We start from the raw sequence: 12,447 nt of genomic DNA, 5'->3' as shown, positions 1-12,447 counted from the left end.
TCATCTTTCCTGATTCTCCATCCTTTATCATCTGTCATCTTTCCTGTTTCTTCATCCTTTATCATCTGTCCTCTTCTATTTCTCCATCCTTTATCATCTGTCATCTTTCCTGATTCTCCATCCTTTATCATCTGTCCTCTTCTATTTCTTCATCATCTGTCCTCTCTCCTATTTCTCCATCCTTTATCATCTGTCCTCTCCTATTTCTCCATCCTTTATCATCTGTCATCTTTCCTACTTCTCCATCCTTTATCATCTGTCATCTTTCCTACTTCTCCATCCTTTATCATCTGTCATCTTTCCTACTTCTCCATCCTTTATCATCTGTCATCTTTCCTACTTCTCCATCCTTTATCATCTGTCATCTTTCCTACTTCTCCATCCTTTATTATCTGTCATCTTTCCTACTTCTCCATCCTTTATCATCTGTCATCTTTTCTATTTCTCCATCCTTTATCATCTGTTCTCTTCTATTTCTTCATCATCTGTCCTCTCTTCTATTTCTCCATCCTTTATCATCTGTCCTCTCTTCTATTTCTCCATCCTTTATCATCTGTCCTCTCTCCTATTTCTCCATCCTTTATCATCTGTCCTCTCTCCTATTTCTCCATCCTTTATCATCTGTCCTCTCTCCTATTTCTCCATCCTTTATCATCTGTCCTCTCTCCTATTTCTCCATCCTTTATCATCTGTCCTCTCTCCTATTTCTCCATCCTTTATCATCTGTCCTCTCCTATTTCTCCATCCTTTATCATCTGTCATCTTTCCTACTTCTCCATCCTTTATCATCTGTCATCTTTCCTACTTCTCCATCCTTTATCATCTGTCATCTTTCCTACTTCTCCATCCTTTATCATCTGTCATCTTTCCTACTTCTCCATCCTTTATCATCTGTCATCTTTCCTACTTCTCCATCCTTTATTATCTGTCATCTTTCCTACTTCTCCATCCTTTATCATCTGTCATCTTTTCTATTTCTCCATCCTTTATCATCTGTTCTCTTCTATTTCTTCATCATCTGTCCTCTCTTCTATTTCTCCATCCTTTATCATCTGTCCTCTCTTCTATTTCTCCATCCTTTATCATCTGTCCTCTCTCCTATTTCTCCATCCTTTATCATCTGTCCTCTCTCCTATTTCTCCATCCTTTATCATCTGTCCTCTCTCCTATTTCTCCATCCTTTATCATCTGTCCTCTCTCCTATTTCTCCATCCTTTATCATCTGTCCTCTCTCCTATTTCTCCATCCTTTATCATCTGTCCTCTCTCCTATTTCTCCATCCTTTATCATCTGTCCTCTCTCCTATTTCTCCATCATCTGTCATCTTTCCTATTTCTCCATCCTTTATCATCTGTCCTCTCTCCTATTTCTCCATCATCTGTCATCTTTCCTATTTCTCCATCCTTTATCATCTGTCCTCTCTCCTATTTCTCCATCCTTTATCATGTGTCCTCTTCTATTTATCCATCCTTTATCATCTGTCCTCTCTCCTATTTCTCCATCCTTTATCATTATCTCCCTCACTACTCCTGTACATCACACTGTTTTGTTTCCTGCACTTGCTTCACTCACTGACTTACAAAGAAACAGACCTCACACCCTCAAATCAAACCATGTTCTCGCCCTACTCCTTCTCATGGCTACTGGCGACATCTCACCCACCCCTGAACTTTGAACAATCCCAGTATTTGCTGTCACTTCTCGTTCCACCCTCGAGACTTCCCATCCAACTCATATTTCCAGTCCTTCCAACCACACCCATGAGTCTCCAGCACCCGACCTCCCTTTTCCTGTGCATTCTGTCATAGAAACATCGAATGTGACGGCAGATAAGAACCACTTGGCCCATCTAGTCTGCCCCTTTTTTTTTTACCATATTTTTATCTCAAACCTTATTTGATCCTTATTTCTTTGTAGGGCTATCCTTATGTCTATCCCATGCATGTTTAAATTGCTCTACTGTCTTAGCCTCTACCACCTCTGATGGGAGGCTATTCCACTTGTCCACTACCCTCTCTGTGAAGTAATTTTTCCTCAAATTTCCCCTGTCCATTGGCATTTTCTCCTAGTGGTATAAAATCTATTTCTGCAATGAAATAAACACCGATAACCACAGAAGTAGTATCTCAGCTCTTCTACGTGTTTTGCTGGACGCTGGAACCCCCTTTGAATGCCGCTGTGATATGTCTCCCCATTCAGAGATGCCTCTGACCCTCTTCTCCCACGTCTTCCCCCAGGTGTTACGGGACGTGCTCCGGGACTTGTACCGCTTGCTGAGATTTGTGGTGCAGTGCGAGTCGGACGCTGTGTCTGTATTACACGCGCAGCTCGGGCTGGAGGAACTGGACACCATCATGAGGGCGCTTCTCTTCCCCCCACAGAAACTGGAGAAGAAAATTACTGTTTTACCCTAAGACATCCGTCACCCGTCCTGGAAGTATTTCCGTGGGTTTGTGTCACCGAGAGGAAGAAGGGCGTTGAGGAGCCTTAGACATCTCAGCAGCAGCAATAGTTACCGGACATCTGTATTATATCACAATGTTTTATAATGTCACTTCATTGTCTAAATTGTGATTTCAAACACACAATAACTTCTAATAAAAGTAATGGTATTTGTGGATGACGTGTTTGACCCAGATGAGCATTGGGTACACCGATGAACTCCCAGGTAGAAGATAGCTTTGCTGCGTGCAGTACCTCTCTCTGGCCACTGGGCTTATCCACAATTTGCCCCTAAGAACACCTTTGTTTCTCTAACGTCCTAGAGGATGCTGGGGACTCCGTAAGGACCATGGGGTATAGACGGGCTCCGCAGGAGACATGGGCACTCTAAGACTTTAGATGGGTGTGAACTGGCTCCTTCCTCTATGCCCCTCCTCCAGACCTCAGTTAGATCCTGTGCCCAGAGGAGACTGGATGCACTGCACTGCAGGGGAGCTCTACTGAGTTTCTCTGAAAATAATTTTGTTAGGTTTTTTATTTTCAGGGAGCACTGCTGGCAACAGGCTCCCTGCATCGTGGGAGTGAGGGGAGAGAAGCAGACCCACTTTCCTGAACTGATGGGCTCTGCTTCTTAGGCTACTGGACACCATTAGCTCCAGAAGGTCGGAACACAGGTGTCGTCCTCGCTGTTCGTCCCGGAGCCGCGCCGCCGTCCTCACAGAGCCGGAAGATAGAAGCCGGGGGAGTATATGAAGAAAGAAGACTACAAAGGCGGCAGAAGACTTCAGATCTTCAGAGAGGTACCACGCAGCGGTCGCGCTGCGCGCCATTGCTCCCACACACACACACAAGGCACAGCAAGGGTGCAGGGCGCTGGAGGGGCGCCCTGGGCAGCAATAATTGCCTCAAATAAGACTGGCACCAGTATCAGATACTGCGGAGGCAGTATATTATAAAACCCATGCCAGTATAAAAAAAATGAGCGGGACCAAAGCCCGCCGTCGAGGGGGCGGGGCTTGATCCTCCAGCACTAACCAGCGCCATTTTCTCCACAGCAAGCTGCAGAGAAGCTGCTCCCGGACTCTCCTCTGCTGTACAAGTAACGGGGCAAAAACGAGGGGGGGGGGGGCACATTTATTTGGCAAAAGTGTGTGTGTGTGTATATATATATATATATATATATATATATATATATATATAAGAGCGCTGTACAGGCTGGGACTTTGTTTTCAGTGTCTAGTGGCGCTTGGTGTGTGCTGGCATACTCTCTCTCTGTCTCTCCAAAGGGCCTTATTGGGGGGCTGTCCCCATATTCATATATCCCAGTGTGTGTGGGGGTGTCAGTACGTGTGTGTCGGCATGTCTGAAGCGGAAGGCTCGTCTAGGGAGGATGCAGAGCAGATGGTGGTGGTGTCTCCGTCGGCACAGCCGACACCGGATTGGTTGGATATGTGGAATGTTTTAAATGCAAATGTGACCTTATTACATAAAAGATTGGACAAAGCAGAGTCCAGGGAAAAAGCAGGGAGGCAATCCATGGCTTTGACTGTGTCACAAGGCCCTTCAGGATCTCATAAACGTCCCCTTTCCCAGATAGCAGACACTGATACCGACACGGATTCCGACTCCAGTGTCGACTATGATGATGCAAGGTTGCACCCAAGGGTGGCTAAGAGTATTCATTATATGATTATTGCAATAAAAGATGTTTTGCATATCACAGAGGACCGCTCTGTCCCTGACACGAGGGTATGCATGTTTAAGGAAAAGAAACCTGAGGTAACGTTTTCCCCATCTCATGAGCTGAACGCTTTATTTGAAAAAGCTTGGGAAACTCCAGACAAGAGACTGCAGGTTCCCAAGAGAATTATTATGGCGTATCCTTTCTCCTCACAGGACAGGTTACGGTGGGAATCCTCGCCCACGGTGGACAAGGCTTTGACGCGCTTGTCCAAAAAGGTTGCACTACCGTCCCCGGACACTGCAGCCCTCAAGGATCATGCGGATCGCAGGCAGGAAACTACCTTAAAATCAATTTATACGCATACGGGTGCCCTGCTCAGACTGGCAGTAGCGTCGGCATGGGTGGGTAGCGTGATTGCAGCGTGGGCAGATAACTTGTCATCTGACATTGACACCCTAGATAAAGATAGTATTTTGTTGACCTTGGGTCACATTAAGGACGCAGCATTATATATGAGAGAGGCTGCGAGAGATATTGGGCTGTTGGGTTCAAGAGCCAATGCCATGGCAGTTTCTGCTAGAAGGTCCCTGTGGACCCGTCAATGGACAGGTGATGCTGATTCAAAGAGACATATGGAGGCTTTACCTTACACGGGTGAAGTTTTATTTGGGGAGGGCCTCGCGGACCTGGTTTCCACAGCTACCGGGGGTAAGTCTTCTTTTTTGCCTTACGTTCCCCCGCAGCAAAAGAAAACACCTCAATACCAGATGCAGTCCTTTCGGTCGCATAAGTTCAGAAAGGGTCGGGGCTCTTCCTTTCTCGCCAGAGGTAGAGGGAAACGAACGCCAGCTACGGCTAGTTCCCAGGAACAAAAGTCCTCCCCGACCTCTACAAAATCCACCGCATGACGCTGGGGCTCCGCTGAGGGAGTCCGCACCGGTGGGGGCACGTCTTCGACTCTTCAGCCAGGTCTGGGTTCAGTCGGATTTGGATCCTTGGGCGGTCGAAATTGTATCCCAAGGCTACAAACTGGAGTTCGAAGAGGTGCCTCCTCACCGATTTTTCAAATCGGCTTTGCCAGCTTCTCCCCCAGAGACGGAAATAGTTTCAGCTACCATACAAAAGCTGTGTCAACAGCAAGTGATTATCAAGGTTCCCCTAATGCAACAGGGGAAGGAGTTTTATTCAACCCTATTTGTGGTCCCGAAGCCGGATGGCTCGGTCAGACCGATTCTGAATCTAAAATCCCTGTACCTATATTTGAAAAGGTTCAAATTCAAGATGGAATCTCTCCGGGCAGTGATCTCCAGCCTGGAAGGGGGGGATTTTATGGTGTCACTAGACATAAAGGATGCATACCTTCATGTCCCCATATATCTGCCTCATCAGGCGTACCTGAGATTCGCTGTACAGGATTGTCATTACCAGTTTCAGACGTTGCCGTTTGGGCTTTCCACGGCCCCGAGAATTTTCACCAAGGTAATGGCGGAAATGATGGTGCTCCTGCGCAAGCAAGGAGTCACAATTATCCCATACTTGGACGATCTCCTGTTAAAGGAAAGATCGAGAGATCAGTTACTGAAAAGCGTGTCTCTCCCTGAGAGTACTACAACAACACTGCTGGATTCTAAATCTACCAAAGTCGGTTGGTTCCGTTAACTCGGCTGTTATTTTTGGGCATGGTTCTGGACACGGAAAAAAGAGGGTTTTTCTCCCTACGGAAAAGGCCCAGGAACTCCAGAACATGGTCAGGGACCTGCTAAAACCAAAAAGAGTGTCAGTTCATCAATGCACTCGAGTATTGGGAAAGATGGTGGCGGCCTACGAGGCCATTCCATTCGGCAGGTTCCATGCGAGAACTTTTCAGTGGGACCTTCTGGACAAGTGGTCAGGGTCCCATCTACAAATACATCAGAGAATAAGCCTGTCCTCCAGGGCCAGGGTATCTCTCCTGTGGTGGCTCCAGAGTGCTCACCTTCTAGAGGGTCGCAGGTTCGGCATTCAAGACTGGGTTCTGGTGACCACGGACGCGAGCCTCCGAGGATGGGGAGCAGTCACACAAGGAAGAAATTTTCAGGGAATATGGTCAAGCCAGGAGGCTTGTCTACACATCAATGTGCTGGAATTAAGGGCCATATACAACGGCCTACAACAACCGGAGAATCTTCTTCGCAACTTACCCGTTCTGGTTCAGTCAGACAACGTCACAGCCGTGGCACATGTAAACCGCCAGGGCGGGACAAGGAGCAGAGCAGCAATGGCAGAAGCCACCAGGATTCTTCACTGGGCGGAAAATCATGTAAGCGATCTGTCAGCAGTCTTCATTCCGGGAGTAGACAACTGGGAAGCAGACTTCCTCAGCAGACACGATCTCCATCCAGGAGAGTGGGGTCTTCATCAAGAGGTCTTTGCAGGTCAAGGGACCCTCAGGCAGTGGCGGTGGACGCCCTAGTGACACCGTGGGTGTTTCAGTCGGTCTATGTGTTCCCTCCACTTCCACTCATCTCAAAAATATTGAGAATCATAAGACGAACAAGAGTACAGACAATACTCATTGTCCCAGATTGGCCTCGAAGGGCCTGGTATTCAGATCTTCAGGAAATGCTCACAGAAGATCCGTGGCCTCTTCCTCCCAGGGAGGACCTGTTGCAACAGGGGCCCTGTGTGTTCCAAGACTTACCACGGTTACGTTTGACGGCATGGCGGTTGAACACCAAATCCTAGCTAGGAAAGGTATTCCGGGGGAAGTCATCCCTACTCTGATCAAAGCTAGGAAGGAAGTAACGGCGAAGCATTATCACCGTATCTGGAGGAAATATGTATCTTGGTGTGAAGCCAAGAATGCTCCTATGGAAAATTTTCGGCTGGGTCGTTTTCTCCTCTTTCTACAGACAGGAGTGGATATGGGCCTAAAGTTAGGCTCCATTAAGGTGCAGATTTTGGCCTTATCTATATTCTTTCAGAAGCAATTGGCTTCTCTCCCAGAAGTGCAGACTTTTGTAAAGGGAGTGCTGCACATCCAGCCTCCTTTTGTGCCTCCAGTGGCACCGTGGGACCTTAACGTGGTGTTATAGTTCCTTAAATCACACTGGTTTGAACCTCTTCAAACGGTTGAATTAAAAGGTCTCACTTGGAAAGTAGTCATGTTGTTGGCCTTGGCATCTGCGAGGCGGGTGTCCGAATTGGCGGCTTTATCTCACAAGAGCCCCTATCTGATTTTCCATGTGGATCGGGCGGAGTTGAGAACTTGTCCTCAGTTTCTACCTAAGGTGGTTTCGTCGTTTCATATGAACCAACCTATTGTGGTGCCTGTGGCTACGGGTGACTTGGAGGATTCCAAGTCCCTTGATGTGGTCAGGGCCTTAAAAATGTATGTAGCAGGACGGCTCAGGTTAGGAAAACAGAGGCACTGTTTGTCCTGTATGCAGCCAACAAGGTGGCGCTCCTGCTTCTAAGCAGACTATTACTCGCTGGATCTGTAACACGATTCAGCAGGCTCATTCTACGGCTGGATTGCCGTTAACAAATTCGGTAAAGGCCCATTCCACAAGGAAGGTGGGCTCATCTTGGGCGGCTGCCCGAGGCGTCTCGGTATTACAGCTTTGCCGAGCAGCTACTTGGTCGGGTTCAAACACTTTTGCAAAATTCTACAAGTTTGATAGCCTGGCTGATGAGGACCTCATGTTGGCTCAATCGGTGCTGCAGAGTCATCCGCACTCTCCTGCCCGGTCTGGAGCTTTGGTATAATCCCCATGGTTCTTACGGAGTCCCCAGCATCCTCTAGGACGTAAGAGAAAATAAGATTTTAAACCTACCGGTAAATCTTTTTCTCCTAGTCCGTAGAGCAACCTTTGGCCCTCCAGCTGTTGTTGAACTACACATACCAGCATGCCTTGCTACAGTTTTGCTATTTGGCCAAGCTAAAACTGTTGCATGGCATGCTGGGATGTGTAGTTCAACAACAGCTGGAGTGCCAAAGGTTCCCCATCCCTGCCGTAGAGGATGCTGGGCGCCCGTCCCAGTGCGGACTATTTCTGCAAGGCTTGTATATAGTTGTTGCTTACATAAGGGTTATGTTACAGTTGTGATCAGTCTCTAAATGATGCTGTTTTGTTCATACTGTTAACTGGTTTGATATATTCCATGTTATACGGTGTGGATTGTGTGGGCTGGTGTATATCTCGCCCTTAGATTAACAAAAATCCTTTCCTCATACTGTCAGTCTCCTCTGGGCACAGTTCTTTAACTGAGGTCTGGAGGAGGGGCATAGAGGGAGGAGCCAGTTCACACCCATCTGAAGTCTTAGATTGCCCATGTCTCCTGCTGAGCCCATCTATACCCCATGGTCCTTACGGAGTCCCCAGCATCCTCTACGGACTAGGAGAAAAAGATTTACCGGTAGGTTTCAAATCTTATATTTGTACCTATGGTATGGTGTATTGTACACGTCTATTCTCCGCTTTCTGGAGACCCCAGTGAAAACTTAAAGGCAGAAAAAACTGGGTACTTACCTGCCGAATTTACCGAACTCCAGAATATCGGCATAGGCTGCATATTGAAGGACAAAAATAGCAAGTGGCTCAAATCAATGCATTAGTCCATTACAGGTGCTTGCAAGGGAGGGGCTGATCTAGACAAGAAATAACAATACAGAATTCCCCAGGCACGCTAGAATGGAGCAGTAAATGGGATTTACACCCTATATGATAGTAGTAATGCAGAGATCTCTGTTACATATACTTACAAAGACATGGTTACGCCCCTAGCCGTGCCACTGCGTCCCTGATATGGTGGAGCTAATACTACAAGAAAATAGCACCAACTCTGGGTCATAGTGCATTGCTACATGATTATAGCATACACATTTATATATATATATATATGTATGTGTATATATATATATAAAATAAAAATCTTCAGAGCTAACTGACCGGGAGGCACCCTAACACCCTCCAAGAAATTATAATGATCTGGTCTCGGATGTGATCATTAGTAAATATGCCCCTAGTATCATTACTGGAAACAGATATATCCCAGGAATGTAATAAGATGAATAAGGATACATTTGTACATATACTGTGTGTACTGTGGTCCTGGCACTAGAGGGCTAGATAACGCATGAGGGACTTGGCACAGGCGCAGAGCTAATGCTTCCACACCAGCTCCCATCTTACATATGAGGCTGTGATACCACCGCTGTCTCCCTGAGCGAGCCCGTACTGCGGTGGCTGTACTGATTCTTATACCCCATCTTATATATATTACAGGTGATATCTGTGACCCTGCAGCATGCACACTGGAAGTGGTAACTCCCTGTACCCAGACTTTGCATATGACCCGAGCCCAGCTAATATATTAATGTACATGTGACTAATTGCATATGAATGTCTATTGGTCTTCCTTTACAACAAGCTATTCCAGCATCTAGCTATAAACACTGTGACTTAGTTACTTACACCCCAGCACTGTGACTTAGTACTGTACACCCGACACTGTGACTTAGTTACATACACCCCAGCACTGTGACTTAGTACTGTACACCCGACACTGTGACTTAGTTACTTACACCCCAGCACTGTGACTTAGTTACATACACCCCGGCACTGTGACTTAGTTACTTACACCCCAGCACTGTGACTTAGTTACATACACCCCGGCACTGTGACTTAGTACTGTACACCCGACACTGTGACTTAGTTACATACACCCCGGCACTGTGACTTAGTACTGTACACCCGACACTGTGACTTAGTTACTTACACCCCAGCACTGTGACTTAGTTACATACACCCCGGCACTGTGACTTAGTACTGTACACCCGACACTGTGACTTAGTTACTTACACCCCAGCACTGTGACTTAGTTACATACACCCCAGCACTGTGACTTAGTTACATACACCCGACACTGTGACTTAGTTACTTACACCCCAGCACTGTGACTTAGTACTGTACACCCGACACTGTGACTTAGTTACATACACCCCAGCACTGTGACTTAGTTACATACACCCCGGCACTGTGGCTTAGTTACATACACCCTAGCACTGTGACTTAGTACTGTACACCCGACACTGTGACTTAGTTACATACACCCCAGCACTGTGGCTTAGTTACATACACCCCGGCACTGTGGCTTAGTTACATACACCCTAGCACTGTGACTTAGTACTGTACACCCCGGCACTGTGGCTTAGTTACATACACCCTTGCACTGTGACTTAGTACTGTACACCCCGGCACTGTGGCTTAGTTACATACACCCTAGCACTGTGGCTTAGTTACATACACCCCAGCACTGTGACTTAGTTACATACACCCCGGCACTGTGACTTAGTTACATACACCCCGGCACTGTGGCTTAGTTACATACACCCCGGCACTGTGGCTTAGTTACATACACCCTAGCACTGTGACTTAGTTACATACACCCCGGCACTGTGGCTTAGTTACATACACCCCGGCACTGTGGCTTAGTTACATACACCCTAGCACTGTGACTTAGTACTGTACACCCCAGCACTGTGGCTTAGTTACATACACCCCGGCACTGTGGCTTAGTTACATACAACCCAGCACTGTGACTTAGTACTGTACACCCCGGCACTGTGACTTAGTTACATACACCCCAGCACTGTGACTTAGTTACATACACCCCGGCACTGTGGCTTAGTTACATACACCCTAGCACTGTGACTTAGTACTGTACCCCGGCACTGTGGCTTAGTTACATACACCCTTGCACTGTGACTTAGTTACATACACCCCGGCACTGTGGCTTAGTTACATACACCCTTGCACTGTGACTTAGTACTGTACACCCCGGCACTATGGCTTAGTTACATACACCCTAGCACTGTGGCTTAGTTACATACACCCCAGCACTGTGACTTAGTTACATACACCCCGGCACTGTGGCTTAGTTACATACACCCTAGCACTGTGACTTAGTTACATACACCCTAGCACTGTGACTTAGTACTGTACACCCGACACTGTGACTTAGTTACATACACCCCAGCACTGTGACTTAGTTACATACACCCCAGCACTGTGACTTAGTTACATACACCCCGGCACTGTGACTTAGTTACATACACACCGGCACTGTGGCTTAGTTACATACACCCTAGCACTGTGACTTAGTACTGTACACCCGACACTGTGACTTAGTTACATACACCCCAGCACTGTGGCTTAGTTACATACACCCCGGCACTGTGGCTTAGTTACATACACCCTAGCACTGTGACTTAGTACTGTACACCCCGGCACTGTGGCTTAGTTACATACACCCTTGCACTGTGACTTAGTACTGTACACCCCGGCACTGTGGCTTAGTTACATACACCCTAGCACTGTGGCTTAGTTACATACACCCCAGCACTGTGACTTAGTTACATACACCCCGGCACTGTGACTTAGTTACATACACCCCGGCACTGTGGCTTAGTTACATACACCCCGGCACTGTGGCTTAGTTACATACACCCTAGCACTGTGACTTAGTTACATACACCCCGGCACTGTGGCTTAGTTACATACACCCCGGCACTGTGGCTTAGTTACATACACCCTAGCACTGTGACTTAGTACTGTACACCCCGGCACTGTGGCTTAGTTACATACACCCTTGCACTGTGACTTAGTACTGTACACCCCGGCACTGTGGCTTAGTTACATACACCCTAGCACTGTGACTTAGTACTGTACACCCCGGCACTGTGGCTTAGTTGCATACACCCTTGCACTGTGACTTAGTACTGTACACCCCGGCACTGTGGCTTAGTTACATACACCCTAGCACTGTGGCTTAGTTACATACACCCCAGCACTGTGACTTAGTTACATACACCCCGTACTGTGGCTTAGTTACATACACCCCGGCACTGTGGCTTAGTTGCATACACCCTAGCACTGTGACTTAGTACTGTACACCCCGGCACTGTGGCTTAGTTACATACACCCTTGCACTGTGACTTAGTACTGTACACCCCGGCACTGTGGCTTAGTTACATACACCCTAGCACTGTGGCTTAGTTACATACACCCCAGCACTGTGACTTAGTTACATACACCCCAGCACTGTGACTTAGTTACATACACCCCGGCACTGTGGCTTAGTTACATACACCCCGGCACTGTGGCTTAGTTACATACACCCTAGCACTGTGACTTAGTACTGTACACCCCGGCACTGTGGCTTAGTTACATACACCCTTGCACTGTGACTTAGTACTGTACACCCCGGCACTGTGGCTTAGTTACATACACCCCGGCACTGTGACTTAGTTACATACACCCTAGCACTGTGACTTAGTA

At 47.3% G+C, this 12,447-nt stretch overlaps 1 protein-coding gene across 1 annotated transcript in view; it reads left to right on the top strand.

The window, feature by feature from the left end:
- TANGO6 (transport and golgi organization 6 homolog) overlaps nt 1–2,620 on the top strand; it is a 164,895-nt gene extending 162,275 nt beyond the window's left edge. The window contains exon 18 of the mRNA XM_063945922.1: nt 2,238–2,620. Within this exon, the coding sequence (XP_063801992.1) occupies nt 2,238–2,414 (177 nt within the window). The 3' untranslated portion in view covers nt 2,415–2,620. The remainder of the gene's footprint in view (nt 1–2,237) is intronic.
- Nucleotides 2,621–12,447: the final 9,827 nt, after the last annotated feature.

Source organism: Pseudophryne corroboree, chromosome 11, assembly GCF_028390025.1.
Source record: "Pseudophryne corroboree isolate aPseCor3 chromosome 11, aPseCor3.hap2, whole genome shotgun sequence".
NCBI classification, from domain to species: domain Eukaryota; kingdom Metazoa; phylum Chordata; class Amphibia; order Anura; family Myobatrachidae; genus Pseudophryne; species Pseudophryne corroboree.
Note: the sequence above shows the minus strand (reverse complement) of the source record. Positions and strands in the feature narration are given on the sequence as shown.